This window comes from Protopterus annectens, chromosome 2.part0, assembly GCF_019279795.1.
Source record: "Protopterus annectens isolate FY-2018-M chromosome 2.part0, PAN1.0, whole genome shotgun sequence".
NCBI classification, from domain to species: Eukaryota; Metazoa; Chordata; order Ceratodontiformes; family Protopteridae; genus Protopterus; species Protopterus annectens.
Genome location: NC_056728.1, coordinates 1,104,767,768 through 1,104,782,926, shown reverse-complemented (window position 1 = coordinate 1,104,782,926; position 15,159 = coordinate 1,104,767,768). Strand labels below are relative to the sequence as shown.

At 39.7% G+C, this 15,159-nt stretch overlaps 1 protein-coding gene across 1 annotated transcript in view; it reads left to right on the top strand.

The window, feature by feature from the left end:
* Window positions 1–15,159, top strand: part of GSTCD (glutathione S-transferase C-terminal domain containing) — a 1,728,465-nt gene that overhangs the window by 1,257,381 nt on the left and 455,925 nt on the right. Inside the window, exons 6-7 of the mRNA XM_044061304.1 lie at window positions 12,371–12,486; window positions 12,655–12,699. Coding sequence (XP_043917239.1) covers window positions 12,371–12,486; window positions 12,655–12,699 — 161 coding nt within the window. The remainder of the gene's footprint in view (window positions 1–12,370; window positions 12,487–12,654; window positions 12,700–15,159) is intronic.

The window sequence follows — 15,159 nt, the reverse complement described above, 5'->3', positions numbered from 1 at the left end:
GGGACCCTGGGAAATGGTTTCTGGGTCAGCAACAGGGCTTTTATATAGGAATTTGTGTGAGTCAGGGACTCTGTAGTATCTGTCTGGTTTGGCTGGTGCAGGAGGAAGTGAATCTGGGTTAAGGCTAGATTCTGAATAAACATCATCCACAATGTCTATCACTGGTGGAATAGCAGGTGGTCTGTGCTGGGGTAGTAAAAGGAACTCTCTGAGCCTTTTCTTAGAATCAGAGTAATCCTTGCCTTCCCAGTGGAAATGTTCCCTCATGGTATGTAAAGTTTCCCCAAATGGGTAGTCTTCTGGGGGAGATGCTGAAGGAAAAGACTCTTCAGCATCAGAGTCTTCATAAGGGGAAAAAGAATATTCCTGTTCCTCAGAAGAATCTGAGGAAATTGAAACCTGGTCAGAGGAAGCGTAGTCCTCCTCCTGTCTAGGCCTTTTATCAGGAGGGGGATGGGAACCCCTGATTAGGGTAATAAAGTCTTCAGCCATCTTAAGCATCTGTTTCTTAGGCATGGGGCCTTATACTGGAGACTGCTGTACAGTCTTCTTTGCATTTAAAGGAGTTTTCAGCTTTGCATAGGATTCAATAGTGATTGTAGTCGGTCTGAAGACACCTTCTGCAACTGAAGGCATTTCAACTGCACCGGAATCTCCTTCAGCCATGGAGTCAGAAGGGCCTAAAGATAAAGGTTGTGGAGGCCTAGCAATCTCCTCTTGTGAATCGGATGCCGCCTGGGGTTCTGAATCAGCGGTCATCAGGGGCTGTGTAGGCACCTCACTGAAAACCGGAGAACTGGCGACAGGCCTAGCAGAGACCTCAGAGTCTGGTTTGGGTCTCGGCTGCCTATCCTTATCTTTGCATGTTTTATGCATTCTGGTCGTCGGTAGCTCCAATGGCATGGTATAGTTAAATTTCCTACCAAAATAATGTTGGGCGAAATCAAACCGATGTTTAATAGTTTGTTTGTTAAACCTAGCACAAAACCGACAACCTGTGACGTCGTGGTCTGGGCCTAGGCAAGGAATGCGATAAGAATGAAAGTCCTTATGAGGTATTTGCTTCCCACAAGAAATGCAATTGTTAACTTTTTCTGACTTCGGACTGAGGCAAGAAAAGGTTCTAACGGGTACTTAGCTTTATTGAAGACTTTGGTCTGAAATTCGAATTGAAAATCTCAGGAGTCGGCCGACCGGCACTTGCGAACTGTTCTGCTTCGGGCACCGCGCAGCAAGAAGAACTGAAGAAAATGCCGTCAGATGCCTCTTATATACCCCTGGCGCACTGACGTCAGGGAAGAAGCGATGGCAACTGACGCCGGACCAAGACTTTGGAACTCTGGACGACTGCGGGACCGCCTGATGGCAGGATAACTGCAGCAGTGTAACATGATGAGCATCATGATTTAGACTAAGCAGCATATCTTAATGTCCTTCTATGACCAGCCACAAAAAATCACTCTTAGCAAGTGTTTCACCATGCTTTTTTCACATTTCAAAAAAGCTTACAACTTCTACCCTCCATTCTGTAAGTTTCTCTCATCTCCAACTTTTCCACTATTATCAACAGTTTTATACAGACCCTGCATATATTTTAACTGTGTCTTATTACAGTTCATTTTTAAACTGCAAAGTAACTTTTTTAACATTTACAGTAGAAATAAAATGTGTACACACCCCTGTTAAAATACCAGGTTTTTGTGATATAAAAAAATGACCACAATAAATCATTTCAAAATTTAAAGCCTTTAATGTGACCTATAACCTGTACAATTCAATTGAAAAACAAATAAATCTATTAGGGGAAATATATAAACAATAAAAAACACACAATAAGCTGGTTGCATAAATATGAACACCCTTAAACTAATACTTTGTTGAAGCACCTTTTTATTTAATTACAACATTCACTCTTCTTGGGTAGGAGTCTATCAGCATGGCACATATTGACAATATATGCCCAGTCTTCCTTGCAAAAGTGTTCCAAATCTGTCAGATTGCGAGGGCATCTCTTGTGCACAGCCCTCTTCAGGTCACCTCACAGATTTTCTATTGGATTTAGGTCTGGGCTCTGGCTGGGTCATTCCAAAACTTTAATTTTCTTCTGGTGAAGCCATCCTTTTTTTGATTTGGATCTATGCTTGAGGTCATTGTCGTGTTGAAAGGTGAAATTCTTCTTCATCTGCAGCTTTCTAGCAGATGCCTGAAGGTTGTGGGACACAAGTGACAGGTATTTGAACTGTTCATAATTCCCTCCACCTTGACTAAAGCCCCAGTTCCAGCTGAAGAGAAGCAATCCCAAAGCATAATACTGCCATCACAATGCTTCACCATGGGGATGGTGGTCTTTTGGTGATGTGAAGTGTTGTTTTTGCGCCAAACGTACCTTTTGGAATTGTGGCCAAAAAGCTTAACTTTGGTCTCATCAGACCATAACATATTTTTCCCACATGCTTTTGGGAGACTTGATGTATTGTTTTGCAAATTTTAGCTGAGCCTGGATGTTTTTCTGTATAGAAAAAGGCTTCCGCCTTGCAACCCTACCCAATAGTCCAGACATATGGAGAATATGGAAGATTGTTGTCACATGTAGTACACAACCAGTACTTGTCAGAAATTCCTGCAGCTCCTTCAGTGTTGCTGTATGTCTCTTGGCAGCCTCCCTGACCAGTTTTTGTCTTGTCTTTTCATCAATTTTAGAGGGACATCCAGTTCTTTGCAATGTCACTGATGCTCCATATTTTGTCCACTTTTTGATGACTGTCTTCACTTTGTTCCATGGTATATCCAATGCTGTGGAAATTTTTTTGTACCCTTCTCCTGACTGATACCTTTCAACAATGAGATCCCCTTGATGGTTTGTAAGCTCTCTGCGAACCATGGCTTTTGCTGTAGCAGACAACTGAGTAAATGTCAGGAAAATCCTACTAGGACAGCTGAACTTTATTTGGGGTATCTTTAATTGATGGCAGGTGTGTACCCAAGAAGACTGAATGCTGTATTTAAATCAAAAGGTGCTTTTCCAAAGTATTAGTTTAAGGGTGTGCACACTTATGCAACCAGCTTATTCTTTGTTTTTTTTTGGGTTTTTTTTGTGTTTTTTTTTATATTTATTCCCCTAACAGATTTGTTTGTTTTTCAATTGAAGTGTACAGGTTATAGGTCACATTAAAGGTGGGAAAGGTTTTGAAATGATTTATTGTGGTTTCATTTTTTATATCACAAATACATGGCATTTTAACAGGGGTGTGTACACGTTTTATATCTACTGTAAGTTACTAACATAAATTAAGTAATTGTTCCATGGATAAATGTCCTTAGTTTTGATATAAAGTTCCAGAAATGTCATCATTCCATCAGTTTCAAGTGTTAATGTCACAAACAGTCTTTGTCCCAATGTATAAAACCTAGAACAGCTACCAAGTTGTCCCATCCATAATATCTGTCTATTACAGTGTCATATTTTGCTCTTATTCTCACAGTTAGTCATCTGTTCTTTAAAAAAAATAAAACAAAAAAAAACAGTTTTGCTTACTGCTTGTTGTTGCTATCCTTTTCTGCTTGTCATGACCGGTGCATGTATTTTAGTTACTGCATTATTTGCTGCTGCAAAAACAAACACTTTCTCCATTTGTTGCTTTCTTCTTCTACTTTCTGTCACAGTTGCACACATTTTAACTGCTGCATTATCTTCTGCCACATCACCTGGTTCCTTTTCTACATAACGTTTTTGGAAGTGCTGAAGATGGTAATCTGACATCTCACCCCATGAAACAGCAGAACTGTCACCCAGATCATCCTGCTCTATTATTTTTAACAGAATGTCAACTGCAAGACCTCCTGACCCCAATTCTGTTATCTGCACCACTTCAACAGACTCTGTTACTTCTTTCTACATGGACACAGCTAAGCAGTAATCATGTGTAACATCCACCACACGGGAAAGTCTGTTTACATTCTGAAGCTCCATATCGAAACAAAGTTTTTCTCCAAATTCTCACTTTCTACCTACAAACTTACCAGAGCTTTTCTTTCCTCTTTCTCCATGACTGCTGTAGGAACCCTGCGGCACCTTCTAACATTGCGAAAGAGTTGGGGAAGTTCACCTTTGCCCTGGCCAAATTTCTCCTAGTGGTATAAATACCATCTCGGGTCTCCCCTGAAAAGATGCTACTCATCTAGTGGGACTAAACTGGCTGGAAAGAAGTAACAGAGTCTGTTGAGGTGGTGCAGATAACAGAAATGGGGTCAAGAGGTCTTGCAGATGACATTCTGTTAAAAAAAAAAAGATTAAAAAAAAAAAAAAAAACATAAAACAGCTTGTTAATTTGGTAGGATTAGAAGATATTTTGGTGGTTAGGATGGTTAATGGTATACATTTTACTTATTATTCTAAAGTCAATGGGATATATTCCTGGATTGATAGGGTGTATTTATCATGGGAAGGTTGCTATACTTTGTTAGCTGAAACACATCCAATAACACTATTGAATTATGCTTCAGTTACTGTGCTCTAAAATAAATGTATTGATATTTCAGTAACCAGCACTATAACTGTCCCTGTTTTCAGAAATGGTAAAGGGAGAAAATTAAGTTGAAACATGATGAGACAGGTGAAGTGAGTGAGAATAAACTATTAATCTAGCAGAATTTCAAGAAAGGTTTAAGAAGGGAATTGATAGAAGTCAATCCAGAGGACAGATAATTTGCATCTTTGCAGTGCAGGAGTGGTTATCGTAGTTGAAACAAAAACAATTTCAGCAAGTGGGGGTGTAGAATATTTGTATAAAGATACAAAGAAGGGGCAGGCAGAGACTGACATTGACAAGAAATGCAAGAGAATTTTAAAGGAAAGTTATAATGAGAGTTTGCTTTTCTGATTCTCCGTGAGCCCAGACACGGTTATCAACAAGGGTATGCCCACAGAAAGCCATCAAGTTCTTGTTGTGGTAGCAGGCATAATGACAGATAACTCCATAGATATTTTAGAAATATTCTGGAAATATTTTGAATGCCTGTATGCAAAGAAGGGCAGGATGGAAGTAATTCAACTTTAGCTGAATGTTGTTCATTTTGGATTTCTCATCTTGATAGCACCTGTTGCTGTAAAGAAGGTGAAGATGGTAGTTGAAGGGTTAGCGAGAGATAAGTTCCTTGACCTTGATAGGATTACAACTAAATTATGTTGGAGGCGAGTGAATACTGTAAAAATTGCAGGGTATTATTAATGAAGGGTTGAGAACGCAGGCAGTTCCAGCCTTCTAGAAAGCAGCAAAAATATTTATGCAGACCTGATTTTTTTCTAAGCCAAGACTATAAAATAATGGTGGCATTACTGCTGTCCAGGCAGACCCCCATTTTGGCCACATTACTTTATCAGAATTAGTGCAGGTTTTTCCCAAGTGGACAGGCATTCACTAATGTAATGAAGCCATTGTAGGTGTCTCAGAAAGTTCAGTGAAAGAACTGGGCAGTGGTGAGCCCAGCCTTGTGCAGAGAAAGCACTTGAAAGAGTTAGATGGGAATGTTTTGGCAAGGTATTAGAGGTCTTTGGATTTCCTCTGAATTTTAGAATATTGTATAGTCTTTTTACACCCTTTTCCCCGAAGTATGGTCTCTAACGTACCGTGTGATTCGATTCAACAACCTCGGCCTCCTAGGATGCTAGAATTACAGGCGTACGCCACATGAATATTATTTAGTAATATGTACAAAAGGGCATATGCCCAAGAAAAGGTGAATGTTGAGCCGTCAGTACTATATGACATGTTTAAACGGTACCAGAAAGGGTTGCCCACATTTACCCCATCCTCTTGTGAGCTCTTTATCTGGAAACCTCTAGCAGCAGCTTTGAGGCTGTTAGATATTGCATGTTTATAATGAAGTTAAATTAGCCTTGTATGCTGACAGTTTATGACTGTTTATGTAATATGGAAGTTCATTGGATAGATCACTTAATTGCCTGGTTAAGTTTGGTAAAATATCAGGCTACAAATTAAATATAGTGACCATGCAAGCTGTGGTAATGAGCTTTATGTCCACACTAGAATGGAGAAGTAGTTATCCTCTGTTTGTGAAATTAGAGCATTAAATATTTTGGTGTTCATCTAGCTTCCTTTGTGGAAGGCACACTCACAGTCTCTTATTGAAGGCTGAAAGGGAAATGTAAGCAGTGGTTGCAAACATGGATGTTGCTGGGGTTAAAAATAAAACAAAGAATCCAGGTGGTGCAAATGATTCTGCGGTCACACTGGCAATATAGCCCTTTCAAGCAATCGCACATAACCCTGAGAATACCATTTTCAAGATATTATGGATTTGTTATCTGCATTCATTTGGGATAAGAATAACTCAAGAGTTTCTTGGGGAAAACTTTTTGTTATCTAATGTTTTGGACGAAGGGGCTTGGGTTTCCCAGTGTATATACCATTACTGGAGATTGTTACAGATAAAGGTGTTCAGTATTTGGAGTTTGCATATTAGACTTCCTGGGTAGAAATAGGCAATTGTAGCATTTTTCTTGGAAGGTTATGATCTGATGTTGATGTCTTGGCATAGGAATGTGTTTTTTAACCAAATATTCCTCAAAAAAGCTGAGATGCATAATTTGGTATTGGTGTGGTAGGAGATTGAACCTTGAAGGTTTCTACTGTTTTCTATTAATGTTAAGTTGTTCTTAAATGGCTGAGTACAGCATTTCAGTGCATGTCTTGTTGAGAGGGCAGAGTTAGTAGTACTCACCCTAGATTCCAGCAAGGCTTTGACTTAAATATCCAAGATTAATTAACATATAAAGGCTTAAGGGAAGTTTATATACATAATGTTTCAGGAAGTAGAGGGTAAACAGGAAATGACTAATTGGGGAAATTGTTAATGGAATTAATCTGTCCTGGTTAGAACTTGAAGATATTTGTTAGCAAAATGTATAAAATGTTACAATTGGTTCAGAGATGTCAAGTTTGGATCTGAGGAGGAGTGGAATCAGGTATTTCAGAAATGGCTGGAGGTTTATCAGATTCCAGGATTTGCCACTTGCTCCTGGAAATGTAGTATTTTTGCAAGGAAATATCTCCAAAATATTTTATACCTACACTTAGTTTGCAGAATATGTTTTCAAATGTGTTGTAACACTGATGGAGATGCACTTCTAGTCATATTCTTGTGACAGTCTCTAGTTGGAGGTTTGTAAAGTACTTTGCAGCAGCTGGTCAATGGTCTTTGGTCACTTAGGCAAGTTATTACTCCTTTGGTGGGTTTTCTCTTTGGTATTCCTGATCAAAGGGACTGGAATAAATATAAGAAGGCCTTGTTGGGATTAATTTATTATTGGCCAAGACAGAACTTACTGTGAATTAAAAGAAGGACAACCCTTCTAAGACTGACGAGATATGACTTTCAGCAGGTGATGAGCTGTTACGAATGGAAGATAAGAAACTGTGGTGTGTTAACAAGTGGTTCCCTTGGGTCAGAGGCTGGAAAATGAAAGTTGACATTATTGATGGATGAGATCATTAGGAATGAGACAAGGATGTGTTCCCCTAGTTTTTATCCCCCCTTCAATGTTGTCTTTCATTGAAGAATATGTCTATGCTTATCATAGTCAGGATTAATATATTTTTATACTATTTGCAGACTTTGTGATTCAATTAAAAATTGTATGATTGTTATTGCCTCTAGTTTGATCTGCTTAAAGTGAATGCATCTCGTTCATGTTTCCTGATATGTATAAAGTTTAATGGATAATGGATACTGGTTGAATTATTTTTCAGATGCTAGAGTAAAGCAGTTTTTAAAGGAAAAAGCTATAAAACTACATAATTCTCTGTTCAGTAGATAACTTATGCAATTAGTATTGCCTGTTGATGTAAATTGGGAAACAGTGATCCAAACTAAATAAATAAATAATGAGTCTGAAAATGGTCGGAAAAGGTGTCTTTTGCTTGTAACATGGGTCTGTATTCAGAAATTGGGTGTTAGTGCCTCCAGTAGATGAATCTATATAATTCATTAAGAGGGCTAATACTGAAGACCTCATGAATGATTAATTACATTGTTTGGTCCAAATAGCTTGTTGTGTAAAGGTGAAAGAATGCCTAGTACAACCCCCCCCCCATTCAAAATCTTGTCTCCAGCAGACTGACAGTGCAGTGATACTGGTGGGGAGCCTGTTCTCATAAAGCTGGTTGATTAATGGGAGGTAATACTTTGTAAAGTGGTTTAGACAAAACACTTGCAAAAAAATGCAAAATTAGTTGTTGTTGGGCCAGCAATAGCATTACTTGCGGTTCGTTAAAAAAAAAGAGAGAAATAAACTGGGTCCTAAAAATCTCAGTATACATTCCACTTTTTGGGATTATGCATTTTACCCTTAGATGCGACTACTCCTTGTAGCGAAGTCTACAGTATTCTGAATATTTTGCATTTCAGCTGTGATCCCCAAATCCAGGGGTAGAATACTAGAGTGTAAGTATAAGGCCATAACTGGGACTATGAAATGAGCAGTTAATTAGGTTAAACCCTTATGGCTCTCATAGAACTTTAATTGTTGTATATAGTTGGATTTCTCAAACTGAAGGCAGCAGTGTGTTGTAAATGACTTTGTTTATTTTTAAGAAATCTTTTTATAAAGGTTGAAAACAAATGAAGCAGTACAGATTATAACTGGCCACATGCCATTATTAGTCCATGGACACAGCTACTAGAGAGAGAGATTGCAGCCTGAAAGTAATGTTTATATACGTTGGAGAGTTTAAAATGTGGAATTAATTCAACTCATCATTAATGGCTTATGGCAGTGAAGCTTTTTGACTAGACATCAGTTTCTGGAGTCTGACGAATGTTCTCCCTCTTTGTCCATCTTTCTTTCAAATTCAAAATTCAAAGAAGCGTTATTGTCATTTAGGACCACACAAGTGGAGCCTAAATGAAATTACAAATGTCAGCTCACGAGAGAAATGTAGTACAGATAACATAGATACAGCGGTATCAGAGAATAACATAAAGAAAATAACAACACATATGACATGCAAGCGGTAGTTCACATCACATAAACACACTCAATACCCATTATCTGATGATAAATAGTAAATACATACCCACCACCAAACCCCTGTTGTGTACCAAACTAGAATATATTACTACCTTTGTTCCTCAAGCAATTTCCCCACTAGACTGTCAGCATCCCCTATGCCTTAGTTTAAGGGACATGTCCACTTCTAGTTTCCCTTATTCTTTCTTGTTCTAAGCACTGCATAGATCACCATGTTGCATTGATTTATGTTAATGACTGTACGTGGTGCTGGGTGAAAACAAAAAAAGGTCAAATCATTTCACACCTGCTAAGTGTCTTCATGTTGCTATGAAGTGAAATGTATCCATCACTAGTTATCCCTGCTTTATATTTGCCCTTTGCATGATGCCTTTTGTTGTTTCCTTTACCAGATGGGCAGATGCTCTGTTCTGGTGTTCCAGGGCATTCAAGATGCCAGACATGTAGGTGCACAAATTCATGCAGGGAAACATTGTTAAGATGCTTGTACCAGGCCTGACACAGGCCTTTAATGTCTGAAGTGGTGCTTTGTTACCTTGCTTGGGCTGATCACACTGTCATTTCCAGATTTGCATGGCCTTTGGTCCACTGTCTTTTGGAAGCAGCAGATATCCCTACACAGGCAGAAGGCATCATAGTGTGCTTGTACAGGTTGACCTAAATGAAATAGGAGCTCACCTGCTAGATATTCGTTTTCATAAGAAACAACTTTTCAGACTTGGGCCACAGCCACTATGAGATACCTTCCTGGTTTAAAGGCAGTCCTTGTCAGGTTTGGGGGTTCCTTGCCCCCATTCATAGGTTCATAGGTAGGTACTAGGCTATCTGTCCGAGGACATTTATAAGCCTAGCCAGACTGTGTCAGCTTTCGCCGCCCCATTGATTAATTAACTGAGCCTCTGTCAAGAAGAGCCAATGAAATGATCCGAGGAGTGTATTTTCTGTTACCCATCCACTCGTCAAGGTTTCTCTTGAAGAGTGTTAGTGAGGGGCTCTGCCTAATGTAGTTAGGAATTTTGTTCCAAAGCATGGGGAGTCTTTGTGACAGGAATCTATCCCTCCATGTTCTATTTATTGTTGTGGCGAGGTTTAGCTCACTAGAGCGCGTGGCTCACAGTGACTTGGATTTCTTTAGGTGGAGCATGTCCATCAATTCTGAGTTGGACATGGCTTTGTAAGTCAGGCAGAGATCACCTCTGAGTAAGCGATATGCCACTGAGTACAGCTGGAGTTTTTCCAGTCGGGCTGCATAGGACATATGTTTGAGACCAGTAATCCTCTTGGTGAGGTACTTTTGTGGTCTTTCCAGCTGTTGGAAGTGTCTTGTGAGGTACATCCCAAACGGGGCATTGTACTCTATGATAGGTCTGATGAGTGACAAGTAGAGGGGCACTATAACCTCTTTATTTCTAGATGCGAACCCTTTAATAATTAGATGGGCTACATAGTAGGATTTCCTAACTACTTTGGCAATATGATTGTCAAAGGAGAGATTACTATCTACCTGGGTCCCCAGATCTCTTATTACCTCTTCTGTATTAAGGGGGCTGCCACCTATGTGGTAATTCATGGGTGTTTTGTTTTTCCCAAACGGGATGACTATGCATTTTTTGGCATTTAGCTTGAGAACATGACTTTGACACCAGGTGTCCATCTCAGTAAGACCCTTTTGGAGAATGTCCGTGTCAGCTGGAGAGTCAATTATGGCTCCCAGTTTGCAGTTTTCGGCAAACTTGGTTAGCCATAGTCCTCCTGTGGTTGCCTGTATTTTTGAGAAGTATATGCCAAACAGTAGGGGTCCCAGGACTGAGCTTTGTGGGACACCACTTGTGACTGGTTTAGAGTCGGACCTGCAGCCCACTATTCTTACCGTGTGAATTCTGTCTGTAAGCCAGTTGGCAACCCATCTCGTGACATAGAGGATTATGTTCAGGCTGGTGAGTTTTTCTATAATTCCCGAGTGGGGAATGGTGTCAAAAGCTGTGGCAATGTCAAGGTAGGCTGTGTGAACTACCTTCCCCTCATCTATGATCTTGGTGATTGTCTCGAAGAAGTCAACCAGGTTTAGTAGGCATGATCTGCCCTTAACAAAGCCGAACTGGGTCCGGTCAAGTGTTACGAGGTTCCCAGTGTCTTTGTTAATGAGTTCCATGATGATGCGCTCCATAGCCTTGCAGACCAGGCTAGTCAGGCTTATGGGGCAATAGTTACCAGGGTCAGTTGTGGCCCCTCCTTTGTGGAGCGGAACAACGGTTGCTGTGCTCCATTCTATGGGCACATAGCCTGTGGAAAGGCTGAGGTTGAACAGTGTTTTTAGGTGGGGGGTTAGTTCGTTCTGTAGTTCATGCAAGATGCAGCCTGGGACATCATCTGGCCCCATTATGTCTACTTTTCCCTTTACATCTACTTTTCCAGGAGACAGAGGAGGGATTTCCCATTGAAAGTGCAGAGATTTCAGTTGTGATCCTTAGAGCATCACTACTAAAGTTGCAGAAGGTGAAGTGTGTACTAATTTCAGGATTTTCAGTATCTTTTATTATTTTCCTTGCTGGTAAGTACAGTGATCTTTCTATTATTATATAAAAGTAAAATGAGTGTGGGGATAAAGCCCCATAAGTTGAAGACATAGTAAAATGCTTTACCAGCATTATTACAAGTTTTTGAAATTTGCTGTATTTATTTGTTAATTGCAAAGCATGCAATTATAATGCTTGTGCTTATGAAAGGGAGCCCAGAGAAGGATCTGCAGGCACATTGTCACAGGGCACAGCTTCTACTGGCCTGTCTTTTCTCTTCTGCATGCCGGATTTCATGCTGGGTCACATGTGGTGTCCCCTCATCTGGACATGGTTAGTACCATATTGATGGAGGGGCACTGCTTCCAGTGTCTGAGGAAGAGACTTTGTTTCTCCTTACGTACCTTATCTTCATACACTGCTGTTGTGGATACAGGGTGTGTGTGCCTGTGATGCATCTGCCCCATCTTCATGTAGAGGTTTGCATTAATGTCCTTTAGTGAGCCGTAGTTGTCCAAACTGTAACATTAATTCTTAAAGAGAGCAAAGCTGCTGTAGACTTATTCCTGCTCTCTTCCCCTCCACTGAAGGACAGCTGGTCTGAGGCACTAATTACCCATCTGTTTCTGCCAGCCCTTTAGCACCTAGGCTGCTAAACTGAAACCAGGTCCACCAGTAGGGCAGACACAAATGCCACCTGTAAAGATAATTTAAGGCGCAGAACAAGAATGCTGCAAAAATATGTCTGTTATACTAGTTGTGAATAAAATCTGGAAATTTAAATGTTTTACCTTTTTCTTTTCAGGAAAGATGTCACAAGAGCGTGCTTTGAGGAAGCAGCAGCAGTTGAATAACCTGATATCTGTCGTGACCAAATTTGCAAAGCCTGGCTTCACTATTGTTGATTTCTGCAGTGGTGGGGTAATGTATGCTTTCCTTTAGTATAGCTTGATTGGGAGGGCATAGCGTGGAATTTAGCACTTATGGATGTCATACACTAGATTGTATTTGTATTTATTACGTTGTTTGTCTTTAAACACATGAAATGTGCTAGGCCAAATTGCTTATTTTCTTTACCTTACTTTTCAGGGGCATGTTGGGATTGCTCTTGCCTACACTGTGCCATCATGTAAGGTAAGACTTTTGTTATATTGTTGAAAAGCTTCATCATTTCTCCTTTTTGTAAAGGATATTGCTGAAACTTGGGAACTATTGACAGATTTTCGGGAAAAATGCAGCATGACAAGCTAGAACAAGATTTGCAGCAATGTTGTTTTATTATTTTTTTCTCTGTCTTTATAGTTGTAAAATCAAAATTTGTGCTTGTGATGTTCAGCAGACACATTTTCGTCATGCATTTGCAATGACTTTTCATTTCCCAACATTTCTTATTATCTGCACAATGCATATTAACACTGCAGTGGCATCCTGTAATCCATAACACAGCATTTGTGTTTCTACTTTAGTCCTCATACCTCCCTTGACCTGTACTACTCTTAGGATCATAGGAAGTTACTAGGCTATTGGCCTTGAGGCCCTTATAAGCCTAGCCAAGAGTTTAGCCCATGTATAGACAAATCAGCACCTGATGCCCCTGTCCAGCAGCTTTTGTATAAATTCAGTTTTATTAGAAAGAAAAGGTGTAGGTAGACCATATTTTTTAAAAAAAGCCTTTCATAGTAATACCCAGAATCGGTATACATCTGCAGATAGTATTAAAAAACAGTGCATTAGAGCCCCCCTCACTTTTTCTAGTAATGTATGAGCTGTCTGTAATATCATAAAGAAAAACTGGAATATTCTGCTTGCGAGTGATGAATTAAAAGATCTTATTCCTGGTGGTGCACAGTAAGACTCTGTCCGGTTCGATTCTCAGCTAGAGCGTCTTCTGCATGGAGACATGCATGAATGGGCGTACCTTCGTTGAAGGTTGTGCATCAGGGTTGGTAATTCGGCACGTAAAAATCATCTACCAATCATTAGCGGACCGGAGTTCCGCTGTGGCGACCCCTAACCGGGAAAAGCCGAAAGACACAACATTCCTGAAGTACCACAGTTTTCCTTTAAAAACAATATGCCATTGAAAAGGCATCTTTGCTACAGAAAGTTAGAGAAGAAACAGAGGAATGTATCACAGAGAGTTGGGACGAATATGTGTCGGCACTGTAATATATGTAAATATATACAGGAACTACCTACACAAAACCCATCGTTAGGACATTCTATAAGTTTTTGTTTTTATGCAGATTGTTCTTCCAAGAATTTGGTTTACTATAGTTTCTGCACTTTATGTAGTGCATATTATATTGGTAAGACCAGTCACTTCCTCAAGGAATGTGTGCAGGAGCATATTCGTGACTTAAGGAACAGCAAGAAAGATAGCAGTGCCTTAGCGAAGCATGTATTAGCTTTTGGCCCTCACATAATTTTAGATTTTTTTGTTCTTGAGTTGGTAGAAGACAACGAAAGGGGAGGGGATATAAAGGTTAAGACCGAAGCTTGTGAACAAAAGTGGATTTTGTGCTTTCATGCAGATAAAGAACCAGGTCTCAATGAAGCTGTTTCTTTAAAACCTTTTCTCTATACTCTTCCCTTTAAGCATTAGTGCTCAGGTATTTTTGCTAATTGAATTAACAGAGCTGCTCTATGATTGGTTGTTTTTATTTTAAATTTGTGTTTTTGTAATACTGCATTTGTCTGATGAAGAGGGCTTGTACCTTGAAAGCTCTTACCTGTTGTTCATATTAAATATTTTTATCAGCCTACCTGGGACCGAGCTTTGTTTTTATCTGTACTTCTGTACTTTAGTGAGGACCCGTGGTTCAGTTGCATTTTATTTATTTTTTCGTATTTTTTCTTAACACAGGTGGAATCCCAGGGATGTATTTTCTTTTTCCCATCCAGCTATCCAGGTTATGCTTAAAAAGGGGTTAAGAGGTACTCTTCTTGATGTGGAGAGTGAGTCTATTCCACAGACAGGGGAGTCTCTGGGACACAAATCTGTCCCGACATGCTTATATTTCCTTCCCTCCTCATCCCACTTTGTATGTTTGCTTTGCATACTCAGCTAAGCATCTGTCCCTTATATTTTCCCACCTGCCCATTGATGTATATTACCACACTGTTTTAACTTGCATCCACACTGTCACTATCATCAGGTCAGTCCTTTTACTTTTGGGACAGTCTTCCTCCTGCCAAAATACTACATATAAACTATTTTCCCATGTGCACTCTACATTCTTCTGTACCACATGTGCAACTCTCCTCCACTCTGTTGTAGCATCCAGTGTCTTCTGACACTGTACTGTATATGTAAATTTAAAATAGTTAATACAGATGTACAGGAAGACCAAATAGAGGTATTCACATGAGGTATCTCAACACCATAGCGTTTTACTATAACAGCTCCCACTTGCAATGAGCAGATTTAAAATGGTATGCTACAGTTGCTGTAATTTCACATATGGTCATATGTGACATCCCCCTTATTTTGGTTTAATTCCATTAATTTATACATACACAATGTATTTATCATTTTTGTTACCACTGGTATGTGGTACTGATTTCAAACTAGGTAACTGAACTGAAATGTTC